General features: G+C 37.8%; 5 protein-coding genes across 9 annotated transcripts; 2 read left to right on the plus strand and 3 right to left on the minus strand.

Moving 5' to 3' along the window:
* Positions 1–24: 24 nt before the first annotated feature.
* Positions 25–8,190, minus strand: LOC111796950 (probable serine/threonine-protein kinase SIS8). The gene is made up of 13 exons (XM_023679770.1): positions 7,428–8,190; positions 5,813–6,253; positions 5,550–5,653; positions 3,931–5,054; positions 3,258–3,298; positions 3,103–3,171; positions 2,132–2,232; positions 1,473–1,551; positions 1,301–1,399; positions 1,144–1,212; positions 1,006–1,055; positions 742–918; positions 25–664 (listed from the first exon to the last, which is right to left on the minus strand). The coding sequence occupies exons 1-13, from the start codon at positions 7,878–7,880 to the stop codon at positions 562–564; spliced, it is 2,910 nt and encodes a 969-aa protein (XP_023535538.1). The 5' UTR covers positions 7,881–8,190; the 3' UTR covers positions 25–561.
* Positions 8,191–14,205: 6,015 nt separating this feature from the next.
* Positions 14,206–15,487, plus strand: LOC111796947. Its single transcript, XM_023679764.1, has one exon. It carries the CDS (start codon positions 14,255–14,257, stop codon positions 15,248–15,250), a length of 996 nt encoding a protein of 331 aa, XP_023535532.1. The 5' UTR covers positions 14,206–14,254; the 3' UTR covers positions 15,251–15,487.
* Positions 15,488–17,928: 2,441 nt separating this feature from the next.
* Positions 17,929–19,150, plus strand: LOC111796949 (NDR1/HIN1-like protein 6). Its single transcript, XM_023679769.1, has one exon. The coding sequence runs from the start codon at positions 18,129–18,131 to the stop codon at positions 18,918–18,920; it is 792 nt and encodes a 263-aa protein (XP_023535537.1). The 5' UTR covers positions 17,929–18,128; the 3' UTR covers positions 18,921–19,150.
* LOC111796948 lies at positions 18,820–23,868 on the minus strand. 5 transcript variants are annotated; one of them, XR_002815447.1, is made up of 11 exons: positions 23,684–23,868; positions 23,508–23,552; positions 23,041–23,159; positions 22,584–22,666; positions 21,693–21,814; positions 21,372–21,536; positions 21,118–21,211; positions 20,521–20,789; positions 20,267–20,415; positions 19,992–20,107; positions 18,820–18,901 (listed from the first exon to the last, which is right to left on the minus strand). XR_002815447.1 is itself a non-coding variant. In XM_023679768.1 (9 exons), coding segments are annotated over exons 2-8 (825 nt in total). In that variant the 5' UTR covers positions 23,509–23,552; positions 23,684–23,868; the 3' UTR covers positions 20,224–20,415; positions 20,521–20,542. The 5 variants fall into 5 exon arrangements, 3 of the variants coding, with proteins under 3 accessions (XP_023535536.1, XP_023535535.1, XP_023535534.1); XM_023679768.1 differs by lacking the exons at positions 18,820–18,901; positions 19,992–20,107 and having other exon boundaries at positions 20,224–20,415; positions 21,699–21,814; XM_023679767.1 differs by lacking the exons at positions 18,820–18,901; positions 19,992–20,107 and having other exon boundaries at positions 20,224–20,410.
* Positions 23,869–24,277: 409 nt separating this feature from the next.
* Positions 24,278–25,915, minus strand: LOC111797304 (glutaredoxin-C6-like). The gene is made up of 2 exons (XM_023680283.1): positions 25,464–25,915; positions 24,278–24,530 (listed from the first exon to the last, which is right to left on the minus strand). Exons 1-2 carry the CDS (start codon positions 25,869–25,871, stop codon positions 24,519–24,521), a joined length of 420 nt encoding a protein of 139 aa, XP_023536051.1. The 5' UTR covers positions 25,872–25,915; the 3' UTR covers positions 24,278–24,518.
* Between the last annotated feature and the right edge of the window lie 547 nt (positions 25,916–26,462).

Here is a 26,462-nt window from a genome sequence, read left to right on the forward strand (position 1 = left end):
ACAAAATAAAAGAACACAATAAACTTCATATGAATCTTTCTCTTTGCTTTTCATTTTTGTGAGGGTTCGGGGGGTTAAATTTCTTTTACACAGTAATCTGCAGAGACCAAATGTTTACAATTCCCCAAAGGCCTCCGCAGCTAGACACACACAGCTTGAGCATGGGAGTTATTATTTTTCCTTTTTTTTTTTTTTTTTTTTTTTTTTNTTTTTTTTTTCTTCTCTTTTTTTCCCATTCATCTGGGAATTTTCTTACATGTGAATTTAATACAACCTACTACACATGAAGAACTACAATATTTAGAAATGGTAAATCCCTCCACTGCACTTTTAACTAATGCAGCTACCTGTTGTTTTGAAGGATTTGCCATTTCCATTCCTAAATAGGTTTGTGCTGAGCCCCCACTTTGAATGAACTAGCACTTCCCTATCCAGTTTGTAGTGTTTTCAAACAACTTCACTAAAGAAACGAGAACCGAAAAAAGAACCGACATCGGTTGCTCTGACTCTTCGAGCCATCGAACAACTTCTTCGATTTAAATGCAAGTGAATCTTTTCTGTTCACTCCGACATTTGATTCTCGGAGTTTGTTTCCTGAACAAGCCGTTGAAGGCGTCGCAGTCGAGTAATAAGCTGAGAGAACGACGGCCTCAGTTGCGAGTTCCTGTGAAAAGAGTGAAACTTCAAGATATAGATGAAATTAGACGAGAAATATGGGTATTGAAAAAGTTTGAAACTTACGTTTGCCAACAATCGCAAATGATCTGTGCAACTGCAGGATCAACATTTTCTGGAATCTCCAGTCGCCTATTCTGGAATCCAACAGCTCCTACAACCTGCATTGGGTTCAAACCTTTCCATGGTATGCAGCATGTCGTCAACTCCCACAGTATCACACCAAAACTATACACATCGCACCTGTATGTCATACAAGACACTGTCAGTATTGTGTCAAATTTTAGCAAAAGATGTGTCGGGTCAGTTCAATGCCTTGTCGAAACTTACTTCTCGTTGGCTGGTTCGTTCCTTAGAACTTCTGGCGCCATCCATTCAGGCTACAATTAAGTACAAACAATTAGCATTATCGATTGCTATGGAAGTCTCAGATGTGCTAGTTATCAATCTAACTATCAAGGTTATTACCGTTCCAGCAGTCGACTTTGAAGACAGAAATGTGTTCTGCTTGACACGTGACAAACCGAAATCACAAACCTATGAAGCGACAAAGGTTAGATATTAGAAAAGATCAATCTCCCCTACTTGGAAATTGTATGAACAAAATAGTTTCATTTCATGTTACCTTGACAACCCAGTTTTTATCAACAAGCAGATTGGGAGATTTTAGATCTCTATGGACAATGGTCGGATGACTTGTGTGCAAGTAGTTCATTCCTTTGGCCTGGAAAGAAAAATAAAGATTTATCAAAAGAAAAGGAGCAAACCATATTTTGTGGGGGAAGGACTTTCCTTACCACATCAAGAGCCATTTTCAATCGTCTCCCTTCATCGAGTTGAGAGTTGGGACGATGCAGTAACCTATACAAACTTCCCCTGCATTGTTTGTTGGTACATAGACAAAGGATTAGGAGATGATGAATATAGTTTAATTTGCTTTAGATGCAGTAACCCAGCTCATGCTAACAAGGCTTCTCGACAACGACATAACTCGTGCACAGAGATATCTAAAACGAGTGTTCGAGGTAGGTAGCTTGTAAAAGCCTTATCCATAATCACTCCTCAAGGGAAAAAACTAAGTGCTTCTTCAAACTCATATGAAGATACCTTTTCAGTTTTCAGTAACAGAACAGAATACAGGAAGAATATTTATGTACATTTTTCAGAAAGTTTGTGCTATTTCATGAAACCCAATACTGATAATGCGACCAGACATGATATTTGCATTAACATCAACCATTCAACATTTAAATCCTTTTGGTGACATTGAGAATAAGCATGATACCTCAACGTAACATTGACCCACAGCAGCTTCTCAGTAAAAGAAGTAAATCTTATATAAAATCATGATAGAAATTAAATTACATTGCAGCATTTATCTACAGAACATGGAACGACGTAATCGTTAAGCTGAAATAATGTTAAAGAAGAACAATAAAGAAGCAACATAATCAACCTGGGTAGAAACTCTGTAAGGATAGAGAAATGTGGAGGGCGAGTGACTGCTCCCATGAAAAGGACGACATTAGGATGCCTCAGTCTTAACATGATTTCAACCTGCATTAATAAGCAGGAGCTTAACGATATCAAGGAAAGCTTTTAAAGTTTAAAGAGATTATTATCGATTAACAAATCTCACAAACAAAAATTAGAGCCAGCTGCAAATATAGCATACTAGAATACTAGCATACTGCAGAAATAATTTAACCGCCCAAGCCCACCGCTAGCAGCTATTGTCCTTTTTGAGCTTCCCCTCAAGGTTTTAAAACGTGTCTGCTAGGGAGAGGTTTTCATGCTAAGGAATGCTTTGTTCTCCTCTGGCTTTCCCTTCTGGACTTCCCCTCAAGGTTTTAAAACGCGTCTGCTAGGGAGAGATTTCTACACCCCATATAAGGAATGTTTCGTTCTCCTCTCCATCCGAGATGAGATCTCACAAATAAGCCCAATGAAAAATATTTGTAAATACGTAAAAATTTTAAACATGCAAGAGTAGGCAAGACTTGGATGGTAATCATCTACTCTTAAGATATAAGTTAAGAAATGATTGAATCAAAATTATTTGACAGAGATGATGGTAATGGATAATGGATCCAAAAATTCATTGAGCAACCAGATCAACCAGATCTTCCAGACCCAATTCTGAACCTTCAAAACAAAATTTCCAGTCTTCAACGTCTCTGCCTGTGCTTTCATAACCACTTTTAAATGTTAGCTACAATTCTCTATTTTTTCCACTATGCTTCCCAAATTTCCCCTATTTGTTCATTTTCCAGTTCCAAACAAGGGCATTTGGATCTTAAAAATGCTAATTGATTGGGTTTTTAGAAAAAAAAAAACCCTGTACTAGCATTTACTTTAAGAACAATACAGATAAAACCAGCTCAAATTTTCCAAACAATAACATAAAAGTTGGAAGTCGTAACTTACTTCACATTTTAATTGAACTAAAGCAGCACCAGACAAATCTTGGTCCAAGAACTTCTTCACAGCAACTTCCTGTAATTTAAAATAGCTAAATTAAAACTCCAACTCTGACAAAAAGAAACTCGAAGCAACGCATACGCTTATCTGTTGAAACTTACAGTGCCATTCCAATCTGCTCGATAAACCTCACCATATGAGCCTGGTATAAGAGGAAGGCCATTAAGTTATTCTTCATTTCAAAAATATCATGGATATCTAGAAAGACAAAACTATGAAGTAGATTGAAAGTACAATGATCATTGAACAGCAATCTCCACCTTTATACCATTAAGAAAACCCAAGGACTTGTTCTGAAAACTGTTTTCAGAATAATTTTCTGTTCTTTAAAACATTAATGTTAAAATATATTTGAATAGCTGTTATTTTAACAGCATCATTTTTTTTCTTTAGTGAGTCAGTTAGTGTCCTATTTTTACCTAAAAAGGACGGATACTTTAGTTTGACTAGCGTGTCAAGACTAACTCGTGTCAAACACTTGGATGCTCCGGCACTTGTTAGACACATGTTGAACACTGTGTCTTGTGTCCGTATTTGTTCTAAAGTCAATGGGAAATCACATTAACCTATACAGGTTATCTGATCAATGTTTGAAAATAACCTTGAAACAAACAGAAACCCATTCTAAAGTGGTTTCCCAAACAAACTGTGTCAGATATGAACGTTATCAGTGATAATTAAATCTACAGTTTCATATTCACCTAAAATTTGATTGGACCCAACTGATAAAGACAGAACCAAAATGATAATTCATTGAGACTAGAAGTGGCTTACCAATACCAATACGTTCACCAATGTGAAGATCCTCCCAAGGAATTTCCCATTCTGCAACCTCACCTAATATTGGGTCAATTGTCTCACTGCGGACATCACTAGCACGCTGGTTACCATTATCAATTTCTAACAAATTTTCATGCGGATTTTCACGCAAATCGAAGCACTGAAGAGTTCCATCACTCTTATCTTTCAAAAATCTTCTTTCTTCACTCACGAAGACACTTCCTAATTGTCTGTTATGAGAGTCAGCATCAGATGCCAACGAAACACCACCCACGTGCTCACGATGAAAAGTTCCATTAACATCAGCCAATTTGCCTGTTTCTCCATTAACATCGACGAACACAAATCTGTTGTTTTCCATATTGTGGGGCCAAAATATGCTGTGCTTGTTTGCATTTGCCTCGGGTGTTTGTTCTTCAGATGATCCCTCAGCAGACACTCTCTGCTTATTTCCATGGACAACATTGTTCAAAAACTCTGATTCCGTAGAAGTAGCAGAAGACTGTCCGTGGCTTGCTAAAATATAAGGGTGGCACTGAAGCCCAACGTCTACGCCTTTTCCATCGATTGGATACATTTGGAAAGTTTCTTTGCTTTCACCATTACCCTGGGAGTCTATATCTGAAAACAAATCTGCAGGAGGTGATGCACCACTTTCTAACAAGACAGCATGCAATTTCTGAGCAAACTCTGGGTTCTTTGCAGCATTTATGACATACTTCGACACTTTTTTCACTTTCTTTTGTGCAGATGCGGACTGATCACATGCACCTGATGAATTTTCACACGCGCTGCTTTCTAATTCTATAAGCTTCACAAAATCATAGTCAGAACTCCCAGTTTGAATTTCTTCAATGAAGCTCCTAATATTTTCTTTTGATTGAGCATCTAAATCTGAAGCTTCTTTGGATATTAAGTTGCAAATATTTGCTACTTCATCTTGAGTAGATGCCATCGACACCGCTTTAGATCCTTCATTTTGTAAAACTGTCGTATCTTCAGGAATTTCGATAACATCTGCAGGCCTCCTATCAAAGCTATAATTCGAAAATTGACAGCTGGGTGCCTCTGAGGGAATTAGCGTGCCTGGAGCACCCATAAGATCAATAATATATTCACTGCGTCATAAAATAAATCATATGTAAATATTAGAGCTCCGTGTAATTCTATAAGTATTCACTTAGATTGGTACGAATATAAAAGATCGGGCAAGCACCTCATTACTTTTTTCATGAACAAACACGAAATGAAGAGCATGGTACATTAGTTTGCAGAAAACCTAGAACTAGAAGAGAGGCTTATTTAGGTGCATCAGATAGGAGTAGACATCCCAAATGAGTCGGTTACCAACACTATCTCAGAGGAGTATTTCTACTACGACCTAGAACGAACCAATAGACTTAAATCAACAAAATGGAACCAAGATGTGAACAGATTCGTAAATCAACAAAATGGAACCAAGATGTGAACAGATTCGTAAATCAACAAAATGGAACCAAGATGTGAACAGCTGCGAATCGAGAAAATTAAAAGGGTCCAGATAGAGAAATCCACTATATTTCTGTAAGATATTGTATACTAGACAATAAAGAGATTCAATCATCTATAATTACCTTCCATTATCAATTTTGATCATGTTCACAGCTCCGTCATCGGTACCAGTGTAGTAGCTTCCTTTGACAAGTATGCATGGAAGATTAATCCTATCAGCTAGTACCTAATACCAAAATTATTTAGTAAGAAACTTCAACCAAAAACTAAAGGTAAAAGGCAAAGTTTGAAAAGCTTAAGAATTCACATGGCCGTGATTATTAAAGCAGATAGCACCAGCCTCAAGAAACTAATGGTAAAAGGCATAAAATGGAGAGTTTGCAACCTTGAAAAGCAAAGCTCGATGACGTGCAAGTCCAATATCAAGACGACCGAGTGGTAGAATAATCGTGTTCAGAGAACTACGCATTTCATAACTCCTGAGGGTCCACCTTCTCAACATTTCTTCAGCATCTTCAACAGGACCACCCATTCTAGCCACGACTAGATCAGCAATCTTTTGAACCAGTCCACTTAAAACGAAGCCATACTCAGAAACTCTACATTCCATGAATATGTTATATGCTTGTCTTTCCAAACGTTGAAGCTCGGAATCAAGCAAGCGGTTAACCAAAATCACTTCATAATCAATATCACTTGTCACGCATATTTCTTTAAGATCGACTAACAGTGGCATCTTTCCTCGGGTGCTAGAATTTGTAGTAATGCCATATAAGTCGTAAAATCCATCCATCACTTTTTCATCATAATTTACAACATTATAGCTCTGCATTGGTAGATAAAATAGTTTAAAAAAACTGCTGTTGCCATGACGAATAATATCAATAATACACTGCATTTAACAATACATTCACAAACTAGTAAATATGAACATATAGATTTGTAAACATAAAAAAACTAGTAACTAATTCTCATTTAACCATAATTGAAGGATGTAACTCCTTATATAATCAAAGTTTATATTTATGGCAAATGAAAGAACAAACCCCTTTCCAGCATCCAAGATATACCAAATATCCCCGTCAAAACAACTCCAAAAGAAAACCTTATGTAACAGCCCAAGCCCACCGCTAGCAAATATTATCCTCTTTGAGCTTTCCCTTTCGGGTTTCCCCTCAAGGCTTTTAAAATGCATCTGCCAGGAAGAGATTTCCACACCCTTATAAGGAATGTTTCGGTTCCGGTTCTCCTCTCCAACCGATGTGAGATTTCACAATTCACCCCCCTTGTGGGCCCAGCGTCCTTGCTGGCACACCGCCCGGGGTCTAGCTCTGATACCATTTGTAACAACTCAAGCCCACCGCTAGCAGATATTGTTCTTAAAATGTGTCTGCCAGAGAGATGTTTCCACACTAATAAATGTGTCGTTCTCCTCTCCAACCGACGTGGGATCTCACACCTTAGGTTCAAGTAGGTGGCATTTCAAGCGAAACCATAAATTAATCGTTGATATGATACGAACACCAAGCACCAAATTCAAAGTGACTTAACCCCAAAAGAAGAATCAGAGACTAAATCAAAAAAATATAGGGTCAACTCTACTAAAACTGATAAACCTGGCCCCAACCTCACTTTGAAAACGAGAAAGTGAAAAATCCCCATAACCATAATTCCCCAATCCAGTAGCAGTTAAATGGAACACGAGTTGCAAAATAGCAATTCCCCACTCAGCATTCAAACCGATGACCTAATATGCAAAGTTTTTTAAAACTGAAACTGAGACATAGCCAATCTAATGGCAATTTAGCACGTAATAGCAATTGCTCAAAAATCCAATGCCAAGAGGGAAAGAAATCCCCAGAACCGAAAGCTGACAGCAATTGAAACATAATTGAAATTGCAATTCGCGGTATTGAACAATCAAAACGTAGAAGTTGAACGATGGGAACAAGAAATGCCCAAATTCAAAAAAATTAAATGCAAGATAACTGGAAAAATACCCAATACTGAAGCGAGAGAAATTCGGCAAGAGCTTGACTGCCGGAGATTGAAGGCGAACAGCCAAGACTCATCCGCTTGGCGGCATCGATCTGAGCGGATTCAGTGTCCTGTCTCGAATCAGGATCGGAAGCGCTAATCGCCATAGCCAATTGTACCTGAAACTCCTCCTCCAAGGCATTGAAATCCACGCACCCATCGCCCACATCCCCAGAAGTCACCTGATCAACGACTGATTCAACGGCCTCCAATCTCCCCATTGTAGTGGAAGCCGCCATAGACAGAGACGAGGATGACCCAGAAGAAGATGAACCAGATGGATTACTATTGGGGCTTGGGCCTGGACTGGGGCTCGAACTGGGTCGCGTCACAGGTCGAGCATCGTTCAATCGCTGGTGCTCATTAAATCCCCCACCGATGTGAAGCTTTCGAAGAAGATGTTTCATTCTCGACATCGATCATCAAGCCACAACACAACACCCTCCCTATCTATCTATCTATCTATCTATCGATCTCTTCATACACAAGGTTCACAAATACGCCTTTTCTTCCTCTTTCCCCCAACCCCCCACCTTTAGTTCTACCTGTATACGCTAAAACCTACGCCCACCATCAGCTCATCAAATAAACTCAGAAAACCACAGATTATTCAGTTAACATGGCTACCTTCCTTCCTCAAGCTAATACCATTCTACACCTTCCACGCCCCCAATTAGCTCATTTCGCTCCCTTCCCCGTCTCTTCCATTCCTTTTTGTTTTTTGTTTTGTTTTTTTTTTTTTTTTTCTTCTTCTCAAGTCAATGACGCCATCTCGATCCTCTGCGATCACATCCACCACTCTTCCATTGACCTCTCTTCATCCTGACCCTTGATTCCTTCCAAGTCCATGCCTTTATTAACACCCTGATGAAATTGTTGAACTGGGTCCCATCTCTGTCGGTTCAACTCCATTTTCAGCTTCATCTCAACCGTCCGATCAAACAGTGGCAAGCGGGTTTAACGCTGTAATGAAGTAGACAATTGAAGCAAAACAGTCAATTTGATTTTCTTATTAATTATTATCAATTCGGAATCTTAAGAAAGTACGCGGATCGGACAGTTAGCATCATCTGAGGTTACATGATATGATAATTGATATTCAACTTCGCTAGATATGTGCAATCAAGGAAATCAAAAAATAAAAATAAAAGATTTATTTAAAAAAAAAATTTGTAAAGCAGCCCTCCCTTTTAACTTGAAATTCAAAATTTGCCTCCCGTGGGGATTTGCCAGCTCATTTCTTACGTGTCCTTATCCAATACTGAAATTTCCCAAACCTCGTACCATTGCTTTTAACTCTATTTGTTTTAATTATTTCGTTTAAATTCTCGGTGTTTTCTATTTCATTATATAGATTAAATAATTTGACATGAATTTCTATAAAGAATCAAAGTATTAATGTGTTTGGATAAGAGGAGAACGGTTACAAACTTACAATACAGCTTACCACGTTGGAGTTCCCGCGTCCACAAATATTACTAAAAAAAAAACCACAAGTTTAAATAATAATAATAACAATAATAGGCTAAAAAATTAAAGTTAAAATTAAAATTAAACCCTTCTTAGATTTACCAAATTTGTATTAATTATCCTAAACATGAATAATTAGTCAATAATTAAGATGTTAAACATGAATCTCATGAAGAATGATGAGATTGGTAAACGGTAGCAGCCGCAGGGTGATGATGGGCCTGGGAATCATGAACAGATGAGATTTAAATGATTGCATATGAAGCTGAATTGTGAGTAAAGGTAGGTGAACCAAATTTCAACTTTTAAGCATGACCAACCATGCCTGATTTCGTGTAGTATAATTTGTCCTAACCCAACATGACACTAAAACACAATAGACATATTTGAACGAGATGTGGTTTGATTTAGCCCTCCTAAAGATAAGATTCCGATCAAAGGTATAATTATTAAAAGAAAAGCCAAACAATGCAGCAAGTAGGTAACCAACCAAAACTTGGGAGTTTATAGCCACGAGGTTGGAAAAGCTGCTGATTTTCGCCAGCCACAGATGATGGTTTCTTCCAGAGAACCCTACAATTGAAGCTACTTTTAAGATAATTGGATCAAAATTACTATCATAGAATACTACAAGATATGCATGACAAACGCCCATTTAAGCTCGAACGAAAGGACTTGTAGAGAAGCCCAGCCTGTAACTTTGCCTGCCAGAATCATTCCTACGGGCACCTTCTCCTTCTGAATTGGAGCAATTAATATCTAACCCGGTGAAGACGTGCATACCTAAATCTGTCCAAGTAAATCCGTTAACGACACAGAATTTACTTGAAATTATGAGTAATAAAAGTAAATTAAACATAGAGAGAGAGAGTTGTTCCATTTTCAATGTATGACACTCCTTGATTTCACTTTCTAATGGATACCAACTAGGAGAGTGCCTAGAAATGGAATGGCCACGCATTCATGGCGCATGAAACCTGGCGCCCCGACAGTATTCATGCTGAAATTTTGGTATGAAACAGCAATCAGCCAGAATCTTGAGAGTCATGTCATTCAATCATTTCATGCAAGATTTTTTTCTAATTGAGCAAAGGGAAAAAGGCTATGAAGCCAGAAGCTTGAAAATTTTTGTCATTCAATCATTTCATGGATGCTTTTCTTAAACTGAGAAAAGAGAAAAAGGGCTATGAGGGCACTGGGGATAGTTGCTCAACATGTGCGGGGAGAGTAAAGTTCCATACGTTTCATTTTCTCCCCACAGTGAAAAGAATCTCATGAGGAAAAGCTCTTCAAGGGATTGGTATTAGTAATGTCACTCTGACCTTAGAAGCCAGATGAATGGAACTAGAGAGCGGGGGACCAGGAGTGAGATTGCAGAGATGATTATGAAAATGAAAATGTAGGAGGTCATAAGGGGCGGCCCCATTGGCAAGGGCTTGGGGTCTCTGGGTCACACCAGCTTAGATGTATCAAGTTCAAGCCATTGAGAGCACTTAATACCATAATCCCTCGATGTCTCCCGGATTCGGACCTTCAGGCGAGCACGGGTGCTCCCGGGTATTGGGGAGCAAAGCTCTGACACCCAAAAAAATCTATTAAAATGTTAAGATGTCAGCAAAATTATCACATCTGGTACTAAGCGGCTGTGGTATTCAGTGGGAACTATTATGCATTAAGAGACATGTTCAAGATAGAAAAACAACTAATACGCAATGTAACAGCAGAAGATTACCTAGAAACAGGATAAGATAAAGAGGGATAACCTCACATTCAAGTATTCAAATGCATATCCAGTGGCATAGCAACTTGAACCACCGAAGGCAAGAATCTAAAATTCATATGGTCTTCCTTTAATTCCTCATACTGATGTTCTCCTAAAAAGAAATTCCTAGGAAAATTTTCATTTAGAACATAGCAGTGCCAGCAGAAATAGTCCAACTTGCTGACACTGAGATAATACACAAGTTGTAATGACGGTCCCCTCTAACCTGCAAAGTTTTTAGACATCAGCTGTGCAGTTCAAATGGACCCTTAGCTTATATGAAAAGTAGATGTCAATACAAACAAATAATGCAAAACTATGCACTACGATGTTCCTAAACGATTATGACATGTGAACCAAGCTTATTTCATCTAAATGATACCTACAAGGGTACTGAAATGGATAGAAATAAACTATGCAATCTCATATTAAGAAATCTAATCTCCTAATTGAGTGAAATCATAGCTGCTCACTGTTTAGATCCCTATCAGAGTATCATCGGTATGAAGTAGAAGGCTAAATCTGCTCTATTTCTTCGTTTAATTTAGGAATTCTCAAAAGAAAGAAGAGAGGCAGAGCAAGCATAGAAAAGAACCAACGGTATAGCTTTTCTTAATTTCTAGGGAATTGAATGATCTAAATAGAAAGTTGATCTATTTGAAAAGAAATTATCGATGCATCAGCAAGTGGAAAGTGCAAAACCAAGTGGATTCTTCTGAACAAGTTGTGATACAACAAGGAATAAAATGTGCCTGTTCATTCATACGCAAAACTGAAAGGGTAGATCTAGAACAAGCTTGTTTTTAACATTTCTGAGGTTGAATCAGAATCTTGTAAAAGGAATCACTAAATAACCTCGAGTATGGTCAAAATGGTTGGTCCCAAAAAGTTTGAACAATTATCAGAATCATTTCAAAATTTATATTTCATTAATCACACAATAATTTAATAGAACTATACTGTCTCAAAGCGAAGATCCTTTCATTACCCGCCATAAACGGTACCCAGACGTACAGTACAAATGCAGAACAAGAAGTGCCGGTAAACTCGTCCTTCATAATGTGTTAATCCTTATTTTTTTTCCATTACCACACGCAGAGCAGGCCTTCCTGAAGAATCAACACACTCACAGATCTCCCTAACAGTCATCCTTCTAAACTGTTCGGAGCGACAAGAAGTCATGATCGGTAAGCCTTAATTGACGTTAATCATAAAAGAACGTAAATATCAGCCCACGAATAGAGCGAAAATCTCCCTAACCATCCTAACATCATGCCTCAAACCTGTCTATCCCCCATTCACCGGTAGGCTTCAACATTGGTTAGATTATTTCGAGGCACATGTCAGCGCCTCGAAAGAAGCCGATCGAATCCGCCTGGCATGGAATCCGATTCAAGAACTCAAAGCATGCAATGACTAAAAATGGCGATGAGGACGGAGCATACCTCAACTGCGTAGAAGATTCAACCATTATGTAGCGGTTCCCTACGGAGGCCACGGCAATCGCCAGGTTCGCCGGAAATCTAAAGTTAACCAACAACCAAGAATACCCTGCGCGCGTTAAAAGAATGCAAATCCGATGACAACTTCATTCAACAATTGGTTCAAATATATATACAGAACAGAAGACAAAAACAGAACAAATTGGGCCTTCAAACACGAAAAAGCCGATGCTATAACTGTCCTCCCTCGATCGATTGTTATTTTTAGTTTCTATATTTTTATTTAAATGTAAATTTTAGATTTTCTTTTTTTCTTTTTTCCTTCTAGCCACAGAGTCTGGAAGCTTGGACCCTAGTGGATAGATTGTGAGATCTCACGTGATTGAAGATGAGTCTACCATGTCTATGGGGACTAGTCTTGTAAAAGTGTTCAAATATCTTCTTAATACATAACAGACTAAAGCAGACCATGTCTATTAACAGTAGACTTAAACTATTACAAATACGTTTAACATTTGTAATATTTGTAGAGTCGTCTCCAGAGTGAAAAAAAAAAAATTATTGATATAAATAGTATAAATAGGTTACTAAATAAATAATTACGACTTTATAATTTTTTTTTTTAAATAATTTTTAGACTTAATTTAAAATTAGAGAAAAAAAAAAACAAATAATAAGGAGGGTGGGTAAACAACAATAGTACATGTAGTACATGTAGTCGCTGTTGAGATATGGGCTGGGCCATAAATGGGGCCTAATCAAGAGCAGCAGTAGTATCCGTCAAGGCTGGATATTCTGCCCAATCACCACACCCCAATATCATAATTGAAAGAAACTAATAGGAATGGAATTTTTTAATTTTAAAATTATTAATAACTCTTCAAAGTCTTAAATTAAAATAAATAAATGCAAGGCCTAGCCGATGTAAGATCTCTTATTATTTGAACGTGAGATCCACTCTGAACCAATCCCATCCCAAAACGAGGAAAAATCTTTACAAAAGTACCCAATTACTCTATATCTCAGGTCGACATTAACTTGAACTTAGTACTAACTTAATTTTCAAAGTGTACGATAAAATATATCATGTGAATACTTGCGTAACATTTATATATATTTTTTAGTCTTATCCTATAGTTTGCAGCTCAAGGATACCATGTTACGTGTCACAAGTGAAATTAAAATACATGTATTTGATGTCATACTTAAAATCCAAATATTCATGACCTCGTCACACGCGTTAATGTTTTTATGTTTTTAATATATTTATAGAGTAAAAATAAATTGTACATTTTTTTTTGTATGAGTATTATTTTATGTTCCAAAAGTCAACTTGTAGTGTCCAATATTTTAATTATTAACAAAAGTAGCAGTAGCTCACTTTAGCCAATAAAATATAATAACTACATAAATATTAAATAAGTATTTATTTAGTTAATTTTATTTTATATGATAAAGCACATAACTAAAAAAAAGTATTTATGTCGTGGCTTATTAGAAAAATACTAAATTTATATTTATGTGAATTTTATAAAAAAAAAATATATTTTTAAATTATAAAATATGTTTTAGTTGGATTTAAATAAAGTTATTTAATAAATAATTAAAAATAGATAAGTTTTGAGCCATTAAAAATAACACCGTAATTAACCCTTAAAATAAAGACAATTAAAACGGACCGTACGACCAACGTAGGAAATGTTGGCAATAAAAAGTCTCTTAATTAAGAGTTAAAAAGACAAATTATGACGATGACACAAAACGCAGCGTTTTGTAGTCACTGGCCGCAGTTGATGCCTTGTCCCCATCACCCCACTTTAGTAAATGCCAATTACGACCTCACGTTTACCAAAAAAAAAAAAAAAAAAAAAAAAAAAAAAAAAAAAAAAAAAAAAAANAAAAAAAAAAGGAAAGAGAGAGAAACCTATACATTACCTCTTTCTTTCTTGTCTGTTTCTCACAGACCAATAAGAAACAGCCACGTACATCTCCACCTAGCGAAATGGAAAATAATCATTAAAAAAAAAAAAAAAAAAAAAAAAAAAAAAAAAAAAAAAAAAAAAAAAAANCGCTCTCACTCCCATTTCCTCTCCCATCTCTGTGCCTCGCTTCCGCCATGTTCGCCGAATCGGTTTCTTCCACTCTCTCCATATGGACCTCCGTCAACAGTTGGTTCACTCCCACTGTTCTCTTCGTCGTCCTCAACCTTGTGATCGGCACCATTGCTATTGCATCCAACTTAGGCGGCCCTCAAGGACCTACTCAACGCCGTCCTTCCGACCCTGACCATCCTCAGTATCTCCAGAGATCTCCTTCTATGCTTCAGAGGCTGAAATCGATTAATCTTTATGCTTATAGATCCGAAGAGCCGGCGACTGTGTTCGAGAAACCGCCTGAAACCGACACTCGTTACGCTAATTTCGAGCATCCGCAACTGGTTAGATCTCCTTCTGTACTTCAGCGGCTTAAGTTTAGTTTCTCAGGCTACAAACCGGAGGAGTCTTTCCAATCTCCGCCGCCGGAAACTGTATTCGATAAATCGCCTGGAATCGACACTCATTACGGTAATTTCGAACATCCGCAACTGGTTAGATCTCCTTCTATGCTTCAGCGGCTCAAGTTTAACTTCTATGGCTCTAAATCCGAGGAGTCTTTCGAATCTCCGCCTCCGTCTGTTCCTGCGGTTCAGAAAATCGAGGATGTCCAGATCCGTCGGAGGGAGGATGAGTCGAAACGAGTGGAGGAAGAGGAGGATGAAGATGACGAACAGTCTATGGAAGAGGTTTACAGCAAACTCCATGGCGATCACTTCACGAGGACGAAATCCGACACGATGCCGAGTGCGGGTGAGTTTCCGACGAAATTAGCAAGGAAGATGAAGAAATCGGCGAGTTCGAAATCTGCATTCTCGCATTTCGAAGCGGATGAAATCGTGGAGAGTCGCCGTCCAGCGACAGTGAAAGAAGGAAAAGAGAAAATGACGGAAATAGACGACGAAGTGGACGCTAAGGCGGACGACTTCATCAACAAATTCAAGCAACAGTTGAAGTTGCAGAGGCTGGAATCCATACTCAAGTACAAGGAGATTGTCGGCAGAGGGAATGCGAAATAGGCAAGGTAAATAAAAGTAATTTTCAATTGTCTTGGGGTGAGATTTCTAATTTTTTATATTCTCAAGGATTAGTTTGAAATTTCAAGTTTTATAAAATGGACTCCACCACCTAAAGCCTACAAGAAAAAGAAAAGAAAAGAAAAGAAAAGAAAAGCAGATCTAGCGTTGTTTTTATTTCCCTCTTTGTAACTTTTATTTCCGGAATTATTTTCTTTAATGTCCTTCACCTATTTTCAAGTTTTATTGTTCCACCTTCCAAATCTGACAGCCAGGTCAGTTTATCGGCACAATAGCCAAAGGGAGGGAGGGAGGGGTAGTTTGGGAAATAGATGTAAATGTCGCTCGTGGGGGAAACCGCCTCTTCACATTGGGCTGAGCCATTAAATTTTATTTTAAAAGATTATTAGAGTAAATGTTAAACGGGTAACGACAAATTTTGTTTTTAATGTTTAATTTGGCAATTGAATATGAACGGTTGAGATTAAGGAAAATAATTAAATTTGGAAAAGCATATTATGCTTAATTGCGGTGGAAGTAACGTGCCAATTGAAACAGCCTGGCCGATTGGAGGCCATTTGTATTCAACGTATGATAACCCTAAAGGAATGGATCCCAAATCCACCTCCAAAGTTTAATGCTTCCAAATCATTTAGCTTTAATTATATATTATTCTCAGTTTATTCTGCCTACTTTACTCATATTTCAACAACTGGGCCAGGCCCAATTCTGTTGCAATGGACCTTGTTGATTGGATTCCTTGTAACATAGGGCAGAAGGTTAGCCCATTTCAACAACTGGGCCAGGCCCAATTCTGTTGCAATGGACCTTGTTTATTGGATTCCTTGTAACATAGGGCAGAATGTTAGCTCATTTTCAACAAATGGGCCAGGCCCAATCCTGTTGCAATGGACCTTGTTTATTGGGTTCCTAGTAACATAGGTCAAAATGTTGGCCCATTTCAACAACTGGGCCAGGCCCAATTCTGTTGCAGTGGACCATGTTTATTGGATTCCTTGCAACCCCGAAATATGTCCTCTGACTAGAAAGCAACACGTCTTCATGACCTGAAAAGTTTAGGTAAACTTAATTTCAATAAATTTATTCTTCTAAAAAAATATTGCTATCATATCATATCATATCAAATGTAGATTGTTAGGTAGATAAATATTTTATGCCTCAAAGTACAAGAAAAATCAACCATTAATAATTATGAGAAGAAATGGATTAAACTTTATTCATATCATAATTATTATTTATTTTTATAATTTACTGTTTACCTTGCTTTTCATAAGTACAGTCTGACTACTCGAAGCTACTCTGTACTTTTCTTTTTCCAGCTCTTTTGGATCCAATCAGTGTAAGCTTTATTTTATTATTTTTATTTTTAGAAATCTTTATTCTTTCCTATATATGTGTTTTTTTTTCCTCGATATATAACTCAATTATTGTTGGACATGAAAGAATATTGAATTGTTTATTTTTTTTAATAATTTAAAGGTTTATTTTGAAAACAAAAAGGGAGATAATTGGTATTTTATTTTATTTGATTTACTGGAGGGCTTGTACTGAAAAAGTGTCGGTGGTTCAAGTACATCTCAAAGGGTAAAAATAATTACATTGAAAAAAAAAAAAAGGAAAAAATGTCAGCTCTTAATTATTGTAATTTAATAGTGTAATTACTGACTTTGTGTCTAAGCAAATCTATCCAACCTACTGATTAATTGATTAGGATTAGTGAGCTAATCACTGGTCCCCACTCATTCCATTATTTATTTATTTATTTTTAATTACTGCCATCATCCAATCAACTGCTCGGAAGGTGTAATTTAAATGGTAATTGTAAGCTGTAACCGTTGGATCTAAGAAGAAACATGCATGGGCCCCGCCTCCCATTTCTGTAACATTGTCCATTCACATGTCTTGACTTGCCAGGTCAGCTCTTATTCATTTTTTAATTTTAATTTTAATTTTATCCAACAACTTACTAAATAGGTTAGACTTTTGTTTGAAATTGCAAGTACTTTCAGGGACTTTGAGATTAGACTAATTTGAAATAAATCTTCAACATCAAAAAAACAAAAATAAAAAACAAAATACTAATTAAAAAACATATCTAAGCTTCATAGGATCTTTCTGTCCAGGTGCAGGTAGTCCGCGTCTTCACAGACATGTCTATTTCACTGAGCCTCTCTCCGAGACAATGCCCAAATCGTTATGCCTTTCGCGGGGGTCCAAACTTACCCGACAAAGAATTTCGCTACCTTAGAACCGTTATAGTTACAACCGCCATTCACCGGGGCTTCGATCGCTGGCTCCTCTGTCATTAGGTCACCAACTTCCTTGACCTTCCGGCACAGTCCCCATACATGGTGTTACAACTTTGCGGAGACCTGTGTTTTTTGTAAACAGTCGCCCGGGCCTAGTCACTGCAACCCCATTTGTGGAATCATTTTAACATAATTTGTTCTCACTCACGTTTAGTTATCATACTCTAGTTATATGTGTTGGAGGGTAGAATAGTAATTGTATTGAAATAAGTTGGGTTTAGATTTAGGGGTTAAAAAGGAAGCTTGGAATTGAAGTTAAGAGAGGGAAAGAGAAAGGGAAGAGGAAGAAGGAAGATAGAAAGAAAGCAATCCAAGCAATTCACAGATTCCCTCTCCCCCAACCCCCAATTCTCTGAGTGACTTCTACTGAACCAACCAACAACTTTTCGCTCCACAGTCTTTACTCTCTCTCCTCCTCTCTTTCTCTCTCTACTCTTCTTCTTCTTCTTCTTCTTCTTCTTCTTCTTCTTCTTCTTAACTTCCTCTGTTCCTCAATCTCCCGATTCCCAATTCCCCTTTCTAATCCGATCTCAAATCAGCCCCTCATTGCCATGCAGAACGGCGCCCACCCTCCCCCCAAACCGGCCGTCAATGGCTCCGCCGCCCCACCTGCCGCCAACGGCACCGCACCGGCTTCCGGTGGGAAACCACAGTTCCGTCAACAGCCCTACCGTCCCCCTCCATACCGACACCACCGCAATCACCACCGGAGCCGTCGCAATCTCTGCTGCTGCTTCTGCTTTTGGACCATCATCATCGTCCTAGGGCTCGCTCTTTTAGCCGCCATTGCCGGCGCTGCCCTCTACGTCCTGTACCGCCCTCACCGCCCTCAATTCACAATCTCCTCCCTCCGAATTTCAAAGCTCAATCTCACCACCGCCGCCGATTCCTCCGCCTCTCACGTCTCATCCCTCTTCAATCTCACCCTCTCATCCTTCAACCCTAATTCCCACATCACCTTCGCCTACGACCCCTTCACTCTCTCCTGCTTCTCCAATTCCGTCCTCCTCGCCAATGGCTCGATCCCGGCTTTCACCAGCGCCACAAAGAACCAAACGGTATTCCGATCCTTAATGTCCGGCGCCGAAGATCTGGACGCAGATTCCGTTACGAGCCTCAGATCGGATCTGAAGAAGAAAGGAGGCGCCCCTCTGACGATCGAGATGGATACGAAAGTGAAGGTGAAAATCGGAGGAGTGAACAGCAAAAAGGTCGGAATCAGAGTGACATGTGAAGGAATTAAAGGAACACCGCCGAAGGGGAAACAGCCGACGGTAGCCCCCGTCTCCGACGCCGATTGCAAGGTTGATCTCCGAATCAAGATCTGGATATTCACTCTCTAATTAGTCGGTAACAAATATTATATAATATTTTTTTCCCTCTTTGTCTGTTTTTATTTTGTACTTCTTTCTTTTTCCGGAAATTTTGAGATAGAGAAAAAAAGAAAAAAGCAAAAGTTAAGAAATTGAGGTTGTAAGGAATGAGTGATTGAGGAGTTAGAGGGAAATAATTTGGGTTAAAAGTTACCTTCCTTTTTTCACTCTAATTGCAGTAATTTTCTTTTAACCTTCCAGTTAATACGATGAATGGGTTCTTAAACACTTGGGTCGCCCTATTAGGTCAATAAATAAATAACATTTCGTGTCAGATTTGTGACACAAATAATTAATAGCCCCCCTCTTAAAAATAATAAAATAATAATAATAAAGAAGGACATTGATTTTTGTAGTGAGTTAGGAGAAAGTGATTAATGAATACGCGCACACAGCGCCCTAAGCTGTGTTTGATTAATATGCATTAATGTAATAATTATGTAGAGGGAAATTAGGAGGCACGTGAGGAGGGCGTGACAATGCCGTGGGAGGGAAGGGCAGTTGGAATAATGTCAGATATGAGGTTCGGTTTAGGAGCCCTACATTTTCCCTTTTTACCTTTACAGCCGGTCTTTCTCCTTTTTTTTTTCTTTTTTTTTTTTTTGTTAATTTTTAATTCTCATTATTATTATTATTATTCAGAGAGTTTAGAGATTAAGAATTTACTATAAATTACAAATCATAATCCCAATATTTTTTCTTCAAATGATTCAACTGTGCCTTATTCTACGGAATTTATTTCAATCAAAATGACAAGAAATTGTATGAAATATAGATTCATAATCTACTAAAAATAACTATAGACAAGCATGTTTCAATACGGAAATTGAAGTCAAACTTTTTTTTTCTTTTTCTAATTTTTGTAAAAAAGACAATATATCATTTTTTTTTTAATTTCCTTTCAAAAAATAGAAAAGTTTAGAACAACCAACAAAAATATTACCCAAATGAATCCTAAGACAACGAGAAGCTTAAGATTCATGGTAAAAAGAAAGAAAGAAAGAAAGAAATAATAAAGAAAAAAGACAAAAATGAGGTTACCTCAAATTTGTAAGGCATAATCATCAAACAGAGTAGCATGCGCCATGCGCCATGTATTTGTTGGTGGGCTCCATCAGTTTCACTGCCTTGCTTGTACTGTCTCTGAGAATGATCGCCTGCAAAAGTGGAAGAAGAATCTTCAATTGTTAAGTTTTTAGTTATGGGTTCATGAAGAAACCCCTTTCATTCTTCTTTCTACTTTGGGGTTGGGGTGTTCTTTGCTGCACTTTTCTTTTTGCTTCTTCAAGTTTTGTAATGCCACTTGTAACTCAGACCTTCTCGCTCTCATTGTCGCGTGCTTCTTTTCTTTTCTGTAAAGAAACCAAACCCTTTGTTGATGTGTAGTGATCGGGACTACTCCCACTGCCAAGATGCCTTTTGTGCGTGCAACCCTTTTCTAGAATCATCTCTTTTATCATCTAATCTACAAATTTCACCATCAGAGTATAAATTGTGATTAGAAGTTTGGAAATAACATCGGAATCTGACTAAAATCTTCTCAATCAAAGAAAGTGCTTCTTGTTCTTACATCTTGAAGGAGGAACTGAGATTTACAAACAGGAACGGCCACCTCTGTCGGGCTTTCTGCACAGCTGCGGCTCGGTTGTATCTTTGTGCAGATGAAGATTAGCTTTAACGAAGTTCACAACAACTGAAGCCAATTCATCTTGGTGAGAAGTATATTCATGATCAGCCCCTTCCATGATGCATAGAACATGATTTGCTATGGACTTGGAAAACTCGACAGCATCTTCAGCTGGTACAATTTTATCCATTGATCCATGAACCGTCAAAACCCTGAAGAAGAAAAGTGAATAAAAATGAAGAATCAAACCAATCTAAAGTGGGGTTTCTCTTGCTTTTCATATAGCGGGCTCCAGGTCCTCTACTGGATACACCACTTCCCATCCGACTTACATGTATAGCGGGCTCCAGCAGGAGGTCCGTCCGTCCTCCACTAGAAACACCACTTTCCATTCGACTTACATGTATTGCGGTTAATACGCGCTAATTGGATAAGTTATTAAGAATATGGCTCATGCCATTCGAGGTGGCCCAGCCCAGCATTCATTCCATTGTCATGATCCTAAAAGAAAGGATTAAATAGAAGAGCTACATCCCTCACCTACAGTCACGCTGAATTGCTGAGCATGCTGCATGAACCTCGGTAGTTAGTCGGTCCATTAAACTTTCTTCAGTGACACGATATTCGATCTTCCCTGATTACAAAAACATGAAATAGAAGAAATTAGTTTCTAATTATAATGTGGAAGCTGGAATGTTTCTGTAAAGCAGAAACGGAGAAGATCACTTAAGAACTTTTGTCATTTTGTGGAATCTCGGTGATGTTGAAACAGAAACTAGAATTTGATGGCTTACCTTTCCTATTCTTGACATCAATAAACCCTTTTTGCTTAATTCTTTGCAAAAACTCTTTACCTAAGCGACCTTCAATCCCTCTTTCAAGGTTAAAACGGCCAGATATATTAACAACTGTATGAATGTCTCGATACTTTGAAGCATACAAGAGAACTACATTCCCCCCTGCAACAAAATAACAAGTAAATTGGCGGTTAACATATGTTCTTTCCCATGGAAATGTCTTCAAAGTGCTGATTTATGTCTTCAATAAATTATACAAACTACAAAATTTGCACTTTATACTAGATTCATTTCACCAGAATGAGCAAGGATAAAGACCTTTACTGTGTCCAATTATTGCGGTCACTGTATGTTCCTTTCCATGGAAATGTTGCACAACAGCACGTAAATCATCAGCTTCTCTGCGGTAGTTGCCATACTGGAATGAACCTTCACTTTCTCTGCCAAACATAGAACAAAAAGTTGTTTGGGTGCTCGATCTAAAATTGTACGCAACTGGGACTTTCTATGGCATATCATGGTTTTCCTTGTAATTAGAACATAGAGCATTTTTAAGCAATAATTTTTAGATACGTGAGAACTAAACAACGTGGTTCTCCATTGCTATCTACATTTGAGACTGAGGATAAATGTTTGTATCAAATGATATTATTCCTAATGCCCACAATAGCCAGAGAAGCAGACCCAAACCTGTATTTGAAACAAATCATGGAATCAAAAAGTAAACAGAAACCAAAACTATAACAATAACCTTCTTTTCTTAAAGATTGTTGCTCGGATTCAATAACAAAAACCCATTATACATAGTTAATATGCATTAGAGCATGCAAGATACATGGGAACAAAGATTAATCGACGGTCTATAAAGAAGAGTTTCCACAGAAGTTATGGACATATAAACACGGAGAAGCTTTGATAGTATTATACTTCTTCAAGAAACTTTTAGAAACTTCAGCTTTGGAGCAAATAAATATGCTTAATTCTTTAAGAATGAAAATGGTGGAAAATTGACATCGTTAAAGTAAGATATATAAGAATACAATTGTAAATTTGGCCAACTTTTCACATTTACAGGATCACCCTTCTTGTTAATCAGACTGGTAAACTTCAACCAAAAATTTCAAATCATAAGGTGAAGAGACGTGTTCTATGATTTTTCCAACATGCAAAACTACATTACCTCATCCATTATCCGTCCTAAGATCTTACCCGTTTCCAGCAAAGTCAAAACGAAAAACACTCATCCCTTCTTTCTCTAAAGCAGTGGCGAGGTTCACCATAGGAATGCGATCCTACAAATGACAGTTCATAATATCAAGTCAACCAAGATCGAGAAGAATTTGAAAGAGAAAAGGATAGCAAGCCGTCATCATAATGAAACCTCTAATGCAATGCAACGCGAACAAATCCAGAAATGTTAATCTTTATTCATTTGAACTCAACAACATTCTTAACAACACATTATGATTGAACATAAAAACAAAATCACAACTGAAAAACACAATGTAAAGTACCTTAAGGTAGTTTTCTCAATGGAAATGGAAAAACACGTGGGAGGACACTTTCACATATCATGTGAGTCAAAGCAGACAGATAGATAATTTACTCATACCAAGAAAGAAAAGAATCGAGTCAGAACCATATATAAAAATCTAATATATAAAACCTTCGAGGACTGAAATCCATGGCAAACAATAACGAGCTCGCTTGATCCGGTATCATGCAGGATTCCAACAAGCTTTTCACCATGGCTATTCTGTATTATAACTCTGTGTTGTTGAGCCACTACAATGGGAAAAAGTAAAATAAGATAAAATCTGTCTTGATGAAAAACGCACTACACTTGAAAAGTTCAAGCCTAATACTGATTATTAATCGTGTGCTTCAAATAACGATCAGAATCTAGAAAATACGACATGGAATAAATTATACATCATAAAACAAGGTAACATGCCACAAACTTCTCTTCCCCCTTCCTAACCGAGTAAAGTTTGGACACTGTTCTAAGTAATACTTAGTTCTAAAATTCGAATGAGATAACGAAGCAACTTCACTAAAGCGCGAATCGTTCAATTCATTTGATAGATTGAACGAGGTTTTCATTTGATAGATTGAACGAGGTAACATACTTACTTGCGTAGATCAAACGAGGTGTCGGACTCGGCAGCAGCACTTTTCCTGGAAGATCCACATCGAACGTATTGTTTGATTAGCACAATGAACACTCCAAAGATTGATCTCCTGGCAATGATCAAATAAAGAAGGAAAGAAAAAAAAAAAAAAAAAAAAAAAAAAAAAACAAAGGAAACCTGAACTCCTCGTTCGCAATTTGGAAACGCCTCAAAAGCCCTTAGGAGATGATATGAATGGACGTTGTTCGTGAACTGTTGTGGTTGAATTCTTCACCAACAACTTCAACTGAACCGGTTTCTATCCAAGCCGGTTCTTCAACTCCCGCGCCGGCACCACGAATTTATCTCTCTCCGAGTGAAAATTTTGAAGGCGGGTAGTATGAAATTGGGTATCTGAATTTCTTTTTATTTCACCCTCCAACTTTTTGGGCTTTTTAATTGGGCTGAAATTTGGGCCTCCGAGTTTCCTTTCTCGTTTAGTTGAAATTTCAAAGCCCAAATACTAAAACGATTTGTCGTACAGCTTCTTTCTTTTCTTTTTCCCTAAACCCTTAAAACGATTTGTCGTATAGTCCTATGCTTTTATTTTTCTATTTTATTTTATAAATTTCCAAATATTAATTTTCATGCTTTTTAGATATTTAATTGTCTTCAAATTTTATCTTTATCTTAATTCCAATCATTTGTTTCAATATAAATATACCCATTAAATAAGTGAAAAGAGAAAAATATTTATTTCATTAAATAAGTGAAAAATACAAAATATACCCATTAAATTTTTATTTTTCATGTCCTTTCAATTCTTTCCATTTTTTACAACATGTCGTCTTCTGGTGCAATTCAAATCTCGAACAACAAGAACAATCCAAATTATTCGACATGTCGTTTATCATTTCACGATTCTGAAACATACGATGATCTTGCTGTGTAGGCGCCAAGAAAATCTCCGGTTATATCTCCGGCAGTGGCGGCGGCGCCGTCTTTATTAGCACTTTTGTTAAACAATGCCTCTTCAAAACCCATCCTGTGATGAAAACATTAATAATTATCAATTAAAAAAAAACAAAAATATGATATTAGGATATTTTAATTTATAATATGATATTAGGATTTCAAATTTAACGAGAAATTATCTATATTTTTTTTTATCATATGCTTTTAGAAGGTATTTTAAATTCCCATCATTTAATGGAATTTCAATATTATTATTATACGAAAAAAATAAACACATAATCTGGTAAGTTAAATTATTATATGTCTATAGTACAGTAAGTAGTACCTTACTATTACCTCGTCATTGTCAAAAATAAACGTTAATAATATTAATTATTTAAATTCCCTTTAATCTAAACCACCCAACCATATTCCTTTATTTTTATTTTCCGCATTTAATTCCCTAATTCAAAGCACCACTAATATTCCTCATTCAAATTGGAATTAGGATCGAATTTCCCTACCGTTTAAGTAATCTCGTCTTACACTCAATTTCAATTCCAAGAATTATTATTATTTAATTTATGAATAATTCCCATATTAAGAACGATAAATGTAAATAAAATTGAGAGTAGAATGGAATAGATTAAGAGAATAGAGAGAAAATCCCCTAAATACAAAAGTCTACACATTCAACGGTGCTGATTGCTTAATAAGTGATATGGGACCCCACCCAATCCTCATCCCACCACGTGCCACGCATGCTCCCGCGAGTATTCTAAAAAAGTCTACTTGCTGCCACCGTACCGGACTTATCCGCCACCTCTCTTCCTTTTCCGGCAGCATCCGGATGTTTTTAATTATTGATTTCACCACCAACCATAACCCAAACTCCAAAATCATAGATCCATTATTTTGTTTTTTTTTCTTTCCCATCGTACCCCTAAGATTATATCTTCAATTAAAGGGATAAATTAGAGGATATTGGAGTGAGTGAGTGACTATGGGTGATTAAAAGTCATACCCAAAGAGCGCCGACTTCGACGAGCTTAGGTACGAGGTGGCCGCTGAGGTGGAGGGCGACGAGGGATTCGAGGCCGCCGACGGAGGCGCCGCCGATGAAGACAGCAGGAGTGGTGGTGGTGGCGGTGGTGGAGGTGGAGTAGGTTGCTAAGGCGTCGATCTCTTCGTCGTCCAATTCGATAACGGTGGGGTTGACGCCGATGGTGGCGAGGAGCTTCTTCATGACGTGGCACATGCAGCAAGAAGTGCGGCTGAAAATGATGACGGGGTGTTCGGAAATGAGGCGGCGGATTCGAGTCTCGGCGGACTCGGCCACGTCGATGGAGAGGGAGGTAGAAGAAGGGGAGGCGGGCGGTGGCGATAAGTCCAGGTGGAGGAGGTCGTCGGAGCACCGTCGTAGGCCTTGCATCGCCGGAGGACAGAAAATTACAAAAATTTGAGAGAAAGAGAGAGGAGTGGTAGCGGGAGCTAAGAGGGGAGGGAGAAGAGAAGTGGTTTTATAAAAAGCAGAGTGGAGAGCGCTTTTGCTCACGTCACTTCTCCATTTTTTAATACACTTTTTCTCCAAACCTTTTCACCTCCTTTTTCGCGCGTGTTAACCACGCGCTACTCAAATAATACAATATACTGGAACTACACAAAGAGCGTGGAGAACACTAACCAAGGAGGAGCGTGGAGGGGTAAGTTATTATACAACGGTGGTTCGAAAGCACCGGATATTTGCCCGTGCATTAGCGTGGGAAGAAGGACAACATGGCAGTAAATGACCATGGCGTCACTTTGACTTCGACGTCGAACGGTAAGAATGCGCCTTGACGTCACTAAAACATGTAACACCTCAGCACTGCCACTCAGTAATTTTTATTTTTTTACATCCAAAAAGAAAATTAAAGTCATCTGACGTGGACTACATGGTAACCAGTGGCACCGGTTCCCACTCCCACTCTCATGACATAATCATCGGAGAGAAGTTTCAGTTCCCACGTCACCATGACGTTCC

Source organism: Cucurbita pepo, chromosome LG06 (assembly GCF_002806865.2).
Source record: "Cucurbita pepo subsp. pepo cultivar mu-cu-16 chromosome LG06, ASM280686v2, whole genome shotgun sequence".
In the NCBI taxonomy this organism is placed as follows: domain Eukaryota; kingdom Viridiplantae; phylum Streptophyta; class Magnoliopsida; order Cucurbitales; family Cucurbitaceae; genus Cucurbita; species Cucurbita pepo.

What these genes read in the sequence shown, in the direction of transcription:
- LOC111796950 (XM_023679770.1), bottom strand. Translation starts at nt 7,880, where the DNA reads ATGTCGAGAATGAAACATCTTCTTCGAAAGCTTCACATCGGTGGGGGA. An exon ending in TTCTCTCGCTTCAGTATTGG is followed by an intron (nt 6,254 to 7,427) that starts GTATTTTTCCAG and finishes CTACCAATGCAG; the next exon opens with AGCTATAATGTTGTAAATTA. An exon ending in CAAAGTCGACTGCTGGAACG is followed by an intron (nt 1,056 to 1,143) that starts GTAATAACCTTG and finishes ACTTAATTGTAG; the next exon opens with CCTGAATGGATGGCGCCAGA.
- LOC111796947 (XM_023679764.1), top strand. Translation starts at nt 14,255, where the DNA reads ATGTTCGCCGAATCGGTTTCTTCCACTCTCTCCATATGGACCTCCGTC.
- LOC111796949 (XM_023679769.1), top strand. Translation starts at nt 18,129, where the DNA reads ATGCAGAACGGCGCCCACCCTCCCCCCAAACCGGCCGTCAATGGCTCC.
- LOC111796948 (XM_023679767.1), bottom strand. An exon ending in TTTGACTTTGCTGGAAACGG is followed by an intron (nt 21,815 to 22,583) that starts GTAAGATCTTAG and finishes TATGTTTGGCAG; the next exon opens with AGAAAGTGAAGGTTCATTCC. An exon ending in TGATGTCAAGAATAGGAAAG is followed by an intron (nt 21,212 to 21,371) that starts GTAAGCCATCAA and finishes TTTTGTAATCAG; the next exon opens with GGAAGATCGAATATCGTGTC.
- LOC111797304 (XM_023680283.1), bottom strand. Translation starts at nt 25,871, where the DNA reads ATGCAAGGCCTACGACGGTGCTCCGACGACCTCCTCCACCTGGACTTA.